The following is a 12,513-nucleotide window of genomic DNA, read 5'->3' on the forward strand; positions in this document are numbered from 1 at the left end:
TCTTCACTGCCGTCTTTTCTCAACCTGCAGCATGCCAGACAGGTCCCACTGTATTCTTTTTCTTCTTTTCTCTTCCATCAGGCTACAACTCCACATGTAAATCTACCTTCCATAAGTGGGCTTAAAGTTTAATATATGTGTGTTCAACCTGCTGTTTCCGCAGCCACTTCAATGTTTATGTATGATGGGCGTGTTCATGCTCCTACAGCCCACTGAATGCTGGCAAGGACCACAGGATCTTTAACATGCCAACTTCTTCATCTGTTTGTCCTCACTTGCAGCTGACCTGAGAGTTCAGATTTCCACCCACAGCCCTGAAAGTGTCAGGCACTGATCCTCGGACCAAAACTAAGACCCTCACACACACACACACTGACCAGCACACATATTCTTACACCTTTTCATCTTTTGGCGAACCACAACCACCCCCTCCAGTGTTTAACCATCCCCCCTTCTTTTCCTTTGTAAATATTGCTCACCTTTTTCTCTGTTCTTTTTTTCTTTTCTTTTTTTTCTCTCTGATTACTCCTCACAGTTCTTAGTTTTACCTCTGTCTTGGTTTTGCTCTCTCTTTTCTTCTCCATTCTCTATTTTTCTCCCCATGAAGAAGGGCCTATGGCCCGAAACGTCGGGATACTCTCTTCATAGGACAAGTCACCACCTACAGGTTAGTCTCAACCGTTTTCTCGCCTAAGACCCTCAGGTTGAAGACCCAACAATCCCACTGTTTTTTCAAATATACTCTAGAACATTATGCCTCTGGATCCACTCCGAACACTCTTCCCTTGTTTCTGCCCATGGAATCCAACTGGGCAGAGTTAAGTGAGAAGTCAACTGTCAAGCAACACCCTACTGCTCTAGTTCTGTAGTTGTGAAGAGAAGGCGGAGACAGTCAGATGTAAAGATGCAGAGGACCCCCTCTATCATCATGAGTTCTACATAATCTTCATCTGTTTGTTTTTCTTTTTCTTTTTTTAAATATGTTTTACAGACATTCATTGGGGAGAATAAAGCTGGTGTTTAACTGACTGGTTTATTCTTTCTTTCTTTTTTTCTTACACTGATACAGAGTTATGATTTTCAATTTCCATAGCCTGATTTATAACGGAATTAACGCTTAAACTTTCACAGTTTCAGTGGTGATATGAAGTATACTCTCTCTTTTACAATGATGGTGACAAGTGTAGAAGCCTGTAGCAAAGCATCAGTAGTCATACCCTTTCTATTGACTGTAACACAGAAACCAATTTCTCTTTTTCAGTGTAGTTATGAATAATATGATGCAACGTTTCTACAGTGTGCGATATATCGTGAAAGCTATTTCCACAGATGAAGGCAAATGCCAAAACCCCCACAACTGCAAAAGTAAAAAATAAAAGAAACTCAACTGTAAATTGAATTTTTTTTTTTTTTTCCAAATGGGAAAGATCTGCCAACAACCAGAAACAGGGAAAGGAGGGAAGGGAGAGAAAACAGACACTGCAGGATTCACACACACCACTCACAACTAAAAATATAAAATCAAACATTTCAAGTTTTCATGGAGTTTTTTTGTTGTTGTTGTTTGCCTTTGAAAAAGTGCATCTCACAGGAAAATTAAATAACATGATAATATAATAACATCAACAATGAATAATGAAATTTATGCAACGCTCACAAACCGAAATCATTTTATGGCGCTTTACATTACACATGAAATTTAAAAATACACATTAAAAATAATGATACAAGCTCTTTTTTCTTCGTCTCCTTAAAAAAAAAAAAATCAAACAAGTAATGACACAGCTTTGAAAGCATGCAAACACAATAAAGTTACATTTTCAGTTATTCACACTGCACACAGTGATACACCCACACAGGTATACACACTGTGCACATGCTTACAAGCATATTCTAAGTTTCTTACTGGCTATATGGGATTACTGAATAGGATTAAGCAGGATAACATTTTTTTTTCAAAAAGGTCAGGTCAGGATTTTTATAAGAGGTGTCTTGAAGATGGCACAGGATTAAGCTGAACAACATGTGGATTGTGGAAAACACCTCAACCACTGGACATGCCTGTTGTTTGTTGGTCAGCTGTCAAGTTCCCACAGTAATGGGTCTCTTAGTCAGCAAGTGTTGCAGTACAATTACAAGGACCTCTGGCCTACAAGTTGCTCTTTCTTTTCACACAATTTCAAACTGCAACGTGAAATAACCTGTGTCCTGAGAGCAATGTCCACAAAACTTCAACACCAGTCTCTGTGCACAGCGGGTACCGACCGAAAGCAACAAAGAACTGGTGCTTCAGGGCTTCTGAAACGTTTAAAATCTTGGACTTGGAGGTCTCAGAGACTCACTATAATTCTAAAGGATAAGTGACTACCTTCATTGGGTCACTCTAATGTTGGACAATCTAATTAAATCTGCATTAACGAGAAGCCCTCAACTGAAGTCACATGCAGTTGAGATGAACTTAACCTGTGGCAGAACACTCAATTCTGTTATTCAACTTATTGTTTTTCTGGCAAAATTTCTTCTTTGTTCTTGGTAATGTGACTGGCAGTGTGCTTGCTGTACACAGTTGCACATGATCTTTCTCAAGTGTAAGCAACAAAGAGCACTCCTGGCCACTACACACAAATCATAACACTTTAGTTTAAATTCACATCTTCAAAGTTGTGCCATGTCTGGATAATGTTGGTCTAATTCTTCTTCCATGTCTAAAAATATATATATAAGAAGAAAGAAAAAGAAAAAAGCTAAAAACTACTGTTCTTTTAAGTTTAGTAACCAAGTACATTTGCTGATGGCTCATTTTTCAGTTTTTCATGGAGCTGTAATCATTTCTAGGGCTTTCATGACCATTCAAAGGCCTTCAGAATTCTAGGAGTTTCAAGAAGCATATGACCCCTGTTGATAGCCAAGGAAGACACTGAGAGATGATTCTGACATCAATCTGACACCTGACTGGGCAGGGAAGTAGTTAATCCTCCCAGCAGCCAGCATTCTGCATCCCCACGCCATGATCATTTTGCTGAACATTCCTGGCATCAATCACTTCATGTCATTTCAAGGTACACAGTTATACATGGTGTTTCTGATCACTCAGTCCTTTCTGTGTAAATCTTTAATTAAAACTATAAAAGCGCTGACAGCTCTCCTTTTCGCTGCACTGAAATGCAATGTTTTCAACTGCAACTGAACTGGTCAGCACTCAGGTAACATCACTTTTTCAAAGGTCTCCATAAACCTGTTTGCACAAATAATGCTCTTTTTTTTTCTTTCTTTTTTTTTTTAACACAACGATCACACTGAAACAAGGATGTGCATTTTAATTCCTGATACATCGTATTTCCTCCCATTCCTGTGAGATTTATCACAATATCGCTGCTTACTTATCTAATGGCCGGACATTTAAGAAGTCACCTTCTGTCATTCAGAAAGCTTCTGGTAGCAAGCTCTGCATCTTTGGGAAAATTCTGAGCACGAAGGAAGAGAAAAAAAAAAAAAGGGAAAGAAAAAAAACAACAACCCCAAACAAGTTTTATTGGTGAAACCGTTACCCTCACCAGTGCATGGAAAACTGAAGTAGTAATCCGGTCAATGCCAAGACTGTCTCCTCTGTCTCTACTGTCTACAGTCCATGGCCTACAGAACAGTGACCAAACTTCTCTTGCTTATAAAAAAAAAAAGTTATATCATTAAAATCACACTGCACTGCGGTATCATTTCTAATATTCATATTGCAATAGTACAGCTTGTAGTAATGTTAGACTCACAGAAGCAGTATCAGTTGTGCAGTTTAGTACATTTTGTAGAACTTTATGACATGCTGATGATGTCCGATACTCCAATATAACAAAGGACTGAAAGCATTATAAGAAATATATCTTTAAAAAAAAACAAAAAAACAACCAAAAACCTCTGTGGCTATTAAAATACTAAAATAAAAAAGTACAAGAAATAATCAATGATTTTGTGGATGCATAGACTGACTTTACTCAGCACATGCTCATACATACTAGTACATATCCAACTCTACATTGAAAGTGATAGTGAGGAGTGGGTCAAGTGCATGAAGGAGAATAATAATAAACAATACAGTGGTAGAGTAGTGGTAAGTATGTCTTTTCCCGATTCTTGTTTTCGTTCTTTTTAAAAAGCACACACACACTCACACATACTGGTTCTTCCACTCTGAAAAACTGGTTCCATAACAATGGCAACACAAGGTATTATAAGGTTCTGAGAACAAAGCAGCCCCTGTGCGGTCTGCTTTACACAAAGCAGTTCAGTCATTACATAACTATGACAACAGTCGCTGTCCTGTCTGTCAAGTGTCCACGCATCAGCCATCTGAATGCCCCCCCGCCCCGCCCCCCAACCCCCCTCAGCCATTTTATGTGTGAAGCAGGTCAGTTTCCATGGCAACACAGGAATCCAAAAGCCATCCACATTGTTAAGAGCAGGGCGGACATTGAAAGACACATACACACAGACAAGACACAAAGAGACAGACACATACACTGATGGACACACAGACAGAGATGGATGCACTGATGTCTGAGGGACACAGATACAGGGTCGGACACACACACATACAGAAATCCACACACTGACACAGATATATCCAGAAACAATACAGACACAGATTCACTGACACACAGTGATCCATACACAGACTGACAAAGACCCATCGACAGACATACACACACTGAGGGACACACACACACTGATGGACGCAAATAAACTGACATACATGTAATGATGTATACACATCCAGACACTGACAGTGAGAAAGACATACTGGCATACACTGACATACAGACAGACCAGCAGACAAAAACAGACATGCTCTCAGCACAAAAGACAACCTACAGATTCTCTCTTCTCCTGAGGTCAAAGGTTCCCTCATTTCTCCTGCAAACAGTCTCTCGCCACACAGATGACATCTTGCAAATCATCTTCTCTTTCTTCCTCACTTTCATTTTCTTTCCCATGATCTAAATCCTTGACCTTTTGTATTCAACCCCATCCACCACACGCCACCGCTACTCCAAAGACACACACACTAATTCTGTGTACACGTATATCCAGCCTGGAGGCTAACACAGTCCTCAGCCAAGCACCGTTCAGATAATGTGGCAGCGGGCAACAAGGTGGTATATAATCCATCACACACTGCTATTCACTCCATACCGGCTGGCACATCACAGCTGTAGCGACTGCCTGTGGTGTGCTGTGGATGTTCATGGCTGTTGAAATGTCATTGGTGTACTTCCTCCACGCCCCTCACAAAAAAATACTCACATCCCAAGTGAGCGGATGCATGGCCCACTACCGATACATATCCCCGTTGACCTGGTACTCAATGGCGTACTCAGGGTAGGCCTGCGTGCTATCGAAGATGACCCAGATGCGCGGAGTGTGGATATTGTCCACGCACGAGTCGTAACACCGCCCCAAGGGGTCGTTGGGGTCGAGGGGTGGGGGTCGGCGGTAGTCGCTCTGTCCCCCGGTGTAGATGCCTGACAGGACCTTGGCCAGGAACATGTAGCGCGGACACGACCCCGCCTTGCGCAGGTCCAGCGCCCCCTGACCCCCTCCTGACCCTGATGGTGATGGCGACGTCGTCCACGCTTTGGGCGGCGGGGGGCCTGGCATGGGGGCCGGCTGGCTGAGCAGGGCATGGGGGTGGGGAGGGAGGGGGGCCAGGGGAGGGAGTGGTGCAGGGTTGGGAGGGGCCAGAGGGGCCACCAGCAGGTAGCTGTTGGCCTGCAGGTTGGCGTTGGCGGTAAGCAGGGCCAGAGAGGGCGCACCACCTCCACCTCCTCCCCCCGACAGGGTCACAGCCGCTGTGCTGGCCACAGACAGGTTGGTTGGGTAACCTCCACCCACCGGCACCATCACCCCGCCCCCACCACCACCACCCTGACCGGCGGGGGGCTGCTGGGAGGACTGCTGAGAGGAGGACGCCATCAGTGCCGACACCTTGCCCACAGCTCCAGAGCTGAACGCCGGCCGCGCGGTACCATACTTCTTGGAGGGCTGGCCGGCTGCGGCAGCGTGGTAGGCTTTAGTCAGGGCCCTGAACCCCAACATTGGTGCCTTGGGGGTGTTCTGCGGGGGAGCCACAGACGTGGGCAGGAGGGAGGGCTGGCTGGGGGGAAGCCCCTGCCCAGGAGGGGGGAAGGACTGAGTGGCCTGTGGGGCCGAGGGGTGTGAGCGAGGGGGGTGCCCGGCGGCAGAGAGGGCGGAGTACCTGTGATGGGCGTAAAGCGTCTGACGGTGGTGGTGGGGGAGAGGGGGGACCGGCCCTGAGCTTTGCGACGACGACGATGCTGCACCTGGTCCCTGCTGCTGTCGGCATGGTGCCCCGCGAGAGGAGTGCTGGGAAGAGGGTGGAGGGGGGTGGCCGTTGGGGGTGACGGAGGCATGTGAGCTGGCCCTCCCTCCGAACATGGGGCTGGCCACAGCAGTGGGCGCTGAACCAGCTGGAGGGCCGTATATCAGACTGCCGGCCGCAGAGCGGTTCCCGCCGGACCCCCCTGGCCTTGACCCACTTCCGCCGTAGCCCCCCATGCGCAGCTTGTCTGTCTTGGTCTTCAGCAGGTGAGCGATGATGGCGTTCTTGTCCGTCGCCGCCTTGCTCTTGAGCAGGGGGAGCAACTTCTTCATGGCCAGATTTGCTTTGCTCGCCATGGGTGAGACCCCTGACCCCAAACCAGACAACCCCCCACCTCCTCCCCCGGTCTGCGGGACACGGAGACGGGAGGAGGCCTGGAGAACGGACAGAGTGTTGGAGAGAGACGGGTCCTGGGGAGGGAAGGCGGTGGTGGAGGGATCCGAGGAGGAGGTGGAGGAGGAGGAGGAGGAGGAGGGGGGAAGCTGTAGGATGGACTTGAGAACGGCGGACCCTGTGGAGGGTGGGGACCCACGGTCTGTGTAGGCGTTGGAGTACAGACTGTCCCCTGCAAAGTAACACCCTGCACACACACACACAATAATTATTCAATGATTCATCATTTATTTTGTTTATTAATGCCGTTTATACAAGGGTGAAACCACTGTTAAAAGCCTCTTACCCCCCGGTCGCCCAGCACTATTCACCAAAGAAATCCAATGCCAGGGGAACAAACTCTTCCAATTTTTGATAGCTGGAAGAAATAGAAAAAAGTTCAAAATATAATTATCTTCTATTGCTGCACATAGTTATTTTTCTTGCATTCTCCACATAATAAAGTTGCAAAATGATTATTGTTTCCAGGCTCATATTGCTTTGTATTCACACAATAAAAATAAAAGCGCCGAATTTGACGGTCAACTTTGAAAAATATTATTTTTCAAATTACAGTATGGTTTTTCAAAGTGTGTCTGGACTGCAAAACCTTCTAACACATCTTCTTATTCGAATTTTTCCTCAACTTGAACTGCAACAATGAACATGCTGATTTGTATGTTCTCATTTTATGGGATGCTGTATTTTCCCTTGATGGTGGGGAGAAGAAAAACAACAAACAAACAAATAACAAAACACCCTACCTACCTTACATCTTCTCCATAATGAAGAGAGAAATATAATCCACTGAACTAGCACAATCCGGAAGATCATGCAGAACGCCAATAAAAATCAGTAAAATCAACAACTGACTCACTAACAGTATTGATTTCGGTCCAGCAATCGACTTACACTCAAGTACCAACTTCACTCTCATCAGCTAATCTTGATCAGCTGATATCTCGATCACTCCGTACAATCAACTTTTTTTTTTTTACAAGATTCTCACGCAGAAATCATTCAAACGGTTCAAAATCATCGTCAGAATTGTCATTCAGATTACGCAAAAGCTCTCAGCAGTCATCAGATTCATCTTGCAACTTTGAAAATTCAAAACTTTGGCCAAACTGCACCAAATTGGACCCTGAACAGTTCAGACTGTTCAGCAGCAAACTGAACCAAACTGGACCCTGAACAGTTCAGACTGTTCAGCAGCAAACTGAACCAAATTGGACCCTGAACAGTTCAGACTGTTCAGCAGCAAACTGAACCAAACTGGACCCTGAACAGTTCAGACTGTTCAGGTGGAAGTGGTGGAAACTAGGCAGTGACTCTCGCAAGAATCTCGTTTATGTAAACAACAATGGCTGTGCCCATTGTAAGCACATGTTTAGCGGGCGCTAGCGAGTGATCCAAGGTTTGAGACAGCAATTTTTTAGCAGGTCAGGGTGCTAGTAGGGATTCTGGGGTAATAAGGGTTTATATCGATCCCAAGAACCTATCAAATGAACAACATACAAATATCACACAAATAAACACAACAACAAACAAAAGATGATGAAAAAACAAAACACAAACACACACACCTGGAACAGAACATTAAGCACAAGAACACTGATATCAATCAACATAAGCCTTGGACATACTTCTAATGTTGACAATTCCATCAACTTTCCACCAGAGGAATGTACACTATAATCATAATATACCACCTGATAAAAGACTGATGAAACTGGACGCTATCACAATATGCCAGGTGATGAAAGATTCTGCCTTAACTCTTTCCATACGAACGGTGAAAGAGACGACATTAACAGCGTTTCACCCCAATTACCATCATCAAAATATTGCAGGCGGAAGGCTCTTATACTGAAGACGTGAATGTTGACAAAGAATACCACAATTCTGACGACGGAAGCTAAAGGTTGGGTCATTCAGACACCCACTGGACATCCGAGGGGTCTGTGTAGAGGAGAAGAGAGGACTGGCCGTACTGAGTGAGTTAAATGTTATCTGTCAGTGACTGAAGATGAATTTCATCTCATCAAGGAATGTCTCTACTGCACAGCAATAACTGACTCCTATGTTTTCTTCATCTGAGGTCATGTAATAATTTTTGAAGACTGATGTCTTCAAATTCAGAAAATCTTTTGCTTTCAAAGTTCATATTGAACTTTAAAACTAAAATAATGAGCTTTACAGTTCAACTTTTGAAGAGTACAACTATGTAAGGGGTGGTGCTACCGTTCCTTTCTTTGTAATATTCCTAGATGATTAATTTGATATGCTTTGAAGAATTATATGAATTTTGATAATTTTATATTATACTCCATACATGTGTTGTTAAAACATTCAAATTACTAGTTCTTTTTCATGCTCATTTTGTTTTAATGTTTGCAATTCTCCAGAACCCAAAAGAGGTAAAACGAAATTAAATCTTGAAACCATCAACCTTAATTTCAGAAGTAGTGTAAGGACAGGTGGTTCTGGCTCACCTCCATTTAAGCCTCCAAACTGCCCTGTGTTATCATATCTTCTTATCTGTTTGACGTATTAAGTTCAAACTTTGCACAGATAGCCATATTAATGTACTAAGTCTGTGTACAAAATTTCATACAGATACCTTTAGTAGTTCCTGAGAAACAAAAATCAGCAAAAAAACCGGTGCCGTGGTCCACCTTAATAAGCCTCTCTTGTTTCCTTTTCATCGTCACAGCATACTCAAAATCGGTTTGATTTATTATCACATTATCTTTTCGTGTGTGATAGGAACACAACAGCGAGCCACTATTTTATATTTTTCTTAAACTGTGTTTTTGTCCCCAATATTAACCCAAGGTTGGGCAATTTTCATGTCTATATCCCATCCTTTATCAACAAGCGGATCTCTATATGGAATCCAGACATCGTCTACAAGAAGAAATTCATAAGGTGTACTGGTGACAGCACCAGTAACATCAACATCCGAAAGGCCTCCACATTTTTGAGTGCCACCTACTGAACTAGATTTTTTTCTTTTGTATATATTTACTCCCTCAGAAAGCTGGAAAGCAAACAAGTTATTTTCTCCCCCAGATATCAAATCCGAATGTATCTTTGAGATCAACTACAAATATAGTGCACAATTTAACACCATATGTTCCTGGTCCAACCATTTCTTATATGTAATGCAACACTGAAACATTCAATATTTGGTCTGTATTCGTCTGATATGAAAACTCAACTGTAAAAATAATTTCCGTTCATGAGTCTCCTGTATTGTAATACTGGGAATGTTACTGTCAGCCCACCCCCATATCCTTCATTAAATTTTTCTGTAGGAATGGAGCGTAACAAAACAGAAGGCATCCCATTATAAATATTTTCAGCAGCACTAATTTCCTCAAGGTGAATGTGAAGTGCCTTATATTTTGCAAGGTTGAGTGTTTGTCTCCTATTACTGTGTCTCCAGTATTATTTTTTTGACAGAGAACCCGAGAAATCTTGCAAGGCTATTACTGAATTCAGCCATCACTTAGTTGCTTGATTTTATTCTTAAATAACCAGTGGGGGGATGTAAATCTAAATTAACACCATTTGGTTTAAACACATCGTTATTCAAACCACACACATGCAGACTTTTTAAATTTGCCCTGTTCATCAAAGATGAAGTGGACTATTGACAGTCAACCTCATTGTTTTTGAGTAATTTTCTATTGTTTCTGATGCATTTCTATAGTTGTGACCACTGGTTGTTTGGCTGGTATTCAATAAACCACCAACCTTGGCCAAAGGCAGTGCCGTGCTTGCCACAGAAGCGCCAGTCAAAGCCACGGCGACAGATGGCGTCGATGGTGCTCACTTTGGTTCCGTGGAACAGCTGATGTTCACTGACCACTCGGCCACTGTTCTCCTGTATCATCTGTTCCCTTTTCCTGCCACCGACACCATGTGTGGTCTTTACATCATGTACACACACATACACACACACTAGCACATCAGCACTTTCTGCTGCCCACAAATGCGCTGCACATACACACAGAAGGTAAATAAATTAAACGCACATGTTCCATACCAACTCACCGAGATTGGAACAGTAAAAATTACTTCAACTGGGAGTGTTCTGCAATGTTCCATACCAACTCACAGAGAGTGGAACAGTAAAAATTAACACTAACTGGGAAGGTTCTGGAATGTTCCATACCAACTGACTGAAAAAAGGACAGTAAAAATTAACACTAACTGGGAAGGTTCTGGAATGTTCCATACCAACTGACTGAAAAAAGGACAGTAAAAATTAACACTAACTGGGAAGGTTCTGGAATGTTCCATACCAACTCACAGATAGTAGGACAGGAAAATTACTTTAACTGGGAGGGTTATGGAATGTTCTATACCAACTCACAAATAATAGGAAACTAAAAAAAAAATCAAAATTGGGAGGGTTCTGGAATGCTCCATATCAACTAACAGACAGTAGGACAGCAAAATTACTTTACCTGGATGGGGTACAAAATGTTCCATACCAACACACAGACAGTAGGACACTAAAAACTACACAGACCAGGAAGGGCTGTGGAATGTTCCATACCAACACACAGACAGTAGGACACTAAAAACTACACAGACCAGGAAGGGCTGTGGAATGTTCCATACAGACTCACTGACAGTAGGACACTAAAAACTACACAGACCAGGAAGGGCTGTGGAATGTTCCATACAGACTCATTGACAGTAGGACACTAAAAACTACACAGACCAGGGAAGGGCTGTGGAATGTTCCATACAGACTCACAGACAGTAGGACACTAAAAACTACACAGACCAGGGAAGGGCTGTGGAATGTTCCATACAGACTCACTGACAGTAGGACACTAAAAACTACACAAACCAGGAAGGGCTGTGGAATGTTCCATACAGACTCACTGACAGTAGGACACTAAAAACTACACAAACCAGGGAAGGCTGTGGAATGTTCCATACAGACTCACTGACAGTAGGGCACTAAAAACTACACAGACCAGGAAGGGCTGTGGAATGTTCCATACAGACTCACAGACAGTAGGGCACTAAAAACTACACAGACCAGGAAGGGCTGTGGAATGTTCCATACCAACACACAGACAGTAGGGCACTAAAAACTACACAGACCAGGGAAGGGCTGTGGAATGTTCCATACAGACTCACTGACAGTAGGACACTAAAAACTACACAAACCAGGAAGGGCTGTGGAATGTTCCATACAGACTCACAGACAGTAGGACACTAAAAACTACACAGACCAGGGAAGGGCTGTGGAATGTTCCATACAGACTCACAGACAGTAGGACACTAAAAACTACACAAACCAGGAAGGGCTGTGGAATGTTCCATACAGACTCACTGACAGTAGGACACTAAAAATTACACAGACCAGGGAAGGGCTGTGGAATGTTCCATACAGACTCACTGACAGTAGGGCACTAAAAACTACACAAACTAGGAAGGGCTGTGGAATGTTCCATACAGACTCACAGACAGTAGGACACTAAAAACTACACAGACCAGGGAAGGGCTGTGGAATGTTCCATACCAACACACAGACAGTAGGGCACTAAAAACTACACAGACCAGGGAAGGGCTGTGGAATGTTCCATACAGACTCACTGACAGTAGGACACTAAAAACTACACAAACTAGGAGGGCTGTGGAATGTTCCATACAGACTCACTGACAGTAGGGCACTAAAAACTACACAAACCAGGAAGGGCTGTGGAATGTTCCATACCAAC

The 12,513-nt window shown here is 43.5% G+C and overlaps 1 protein-coding gene across 1 annotated transcript in view; it reads right to left on the reverse strand.

The window, feature by feature from the left end:
* Positions 1–437: 437 nt before the first annotated feature.
* LOC143300944 (uncharacterized) overlaps positions 438–12,513 on the reverse strand; it is a 46,667-nt gene continuing 34,591 nt past the window's right edge. Inside the window, exons 6-7 of the mRNA XM_076614893.1 lie at positions 10,526–10,677; positions 438–6,971 (exon numbers count right to left, since the gene is read on the reverse strand). Of these exons, the coding sequence (XP_076471008.1) occupies positions 5,323–6,971; positions 10,526–10,677 (1,801 nt within the window). The 3' untranslated portion in view covers positions 438–5,322. The remainder of the gene's footprint in view (positions 6,972–10,525; positions 10,678–12,513) is intronic.

The sequence above is a fragment of the Babylonia areolata genome, chromosome 27, assembly GCF_041734735.1.
Source record: "Babylonia areolata isolate BAREFJ2019XMU chromosome 27, ASM4173473v1, whole genome shotgun sequence".
NCBI lineage: Eukaryota > Metazoa > Mollusca > Gastropoda > Neogastropoda > Buccinidae > Babylonia > Babylonia areolata.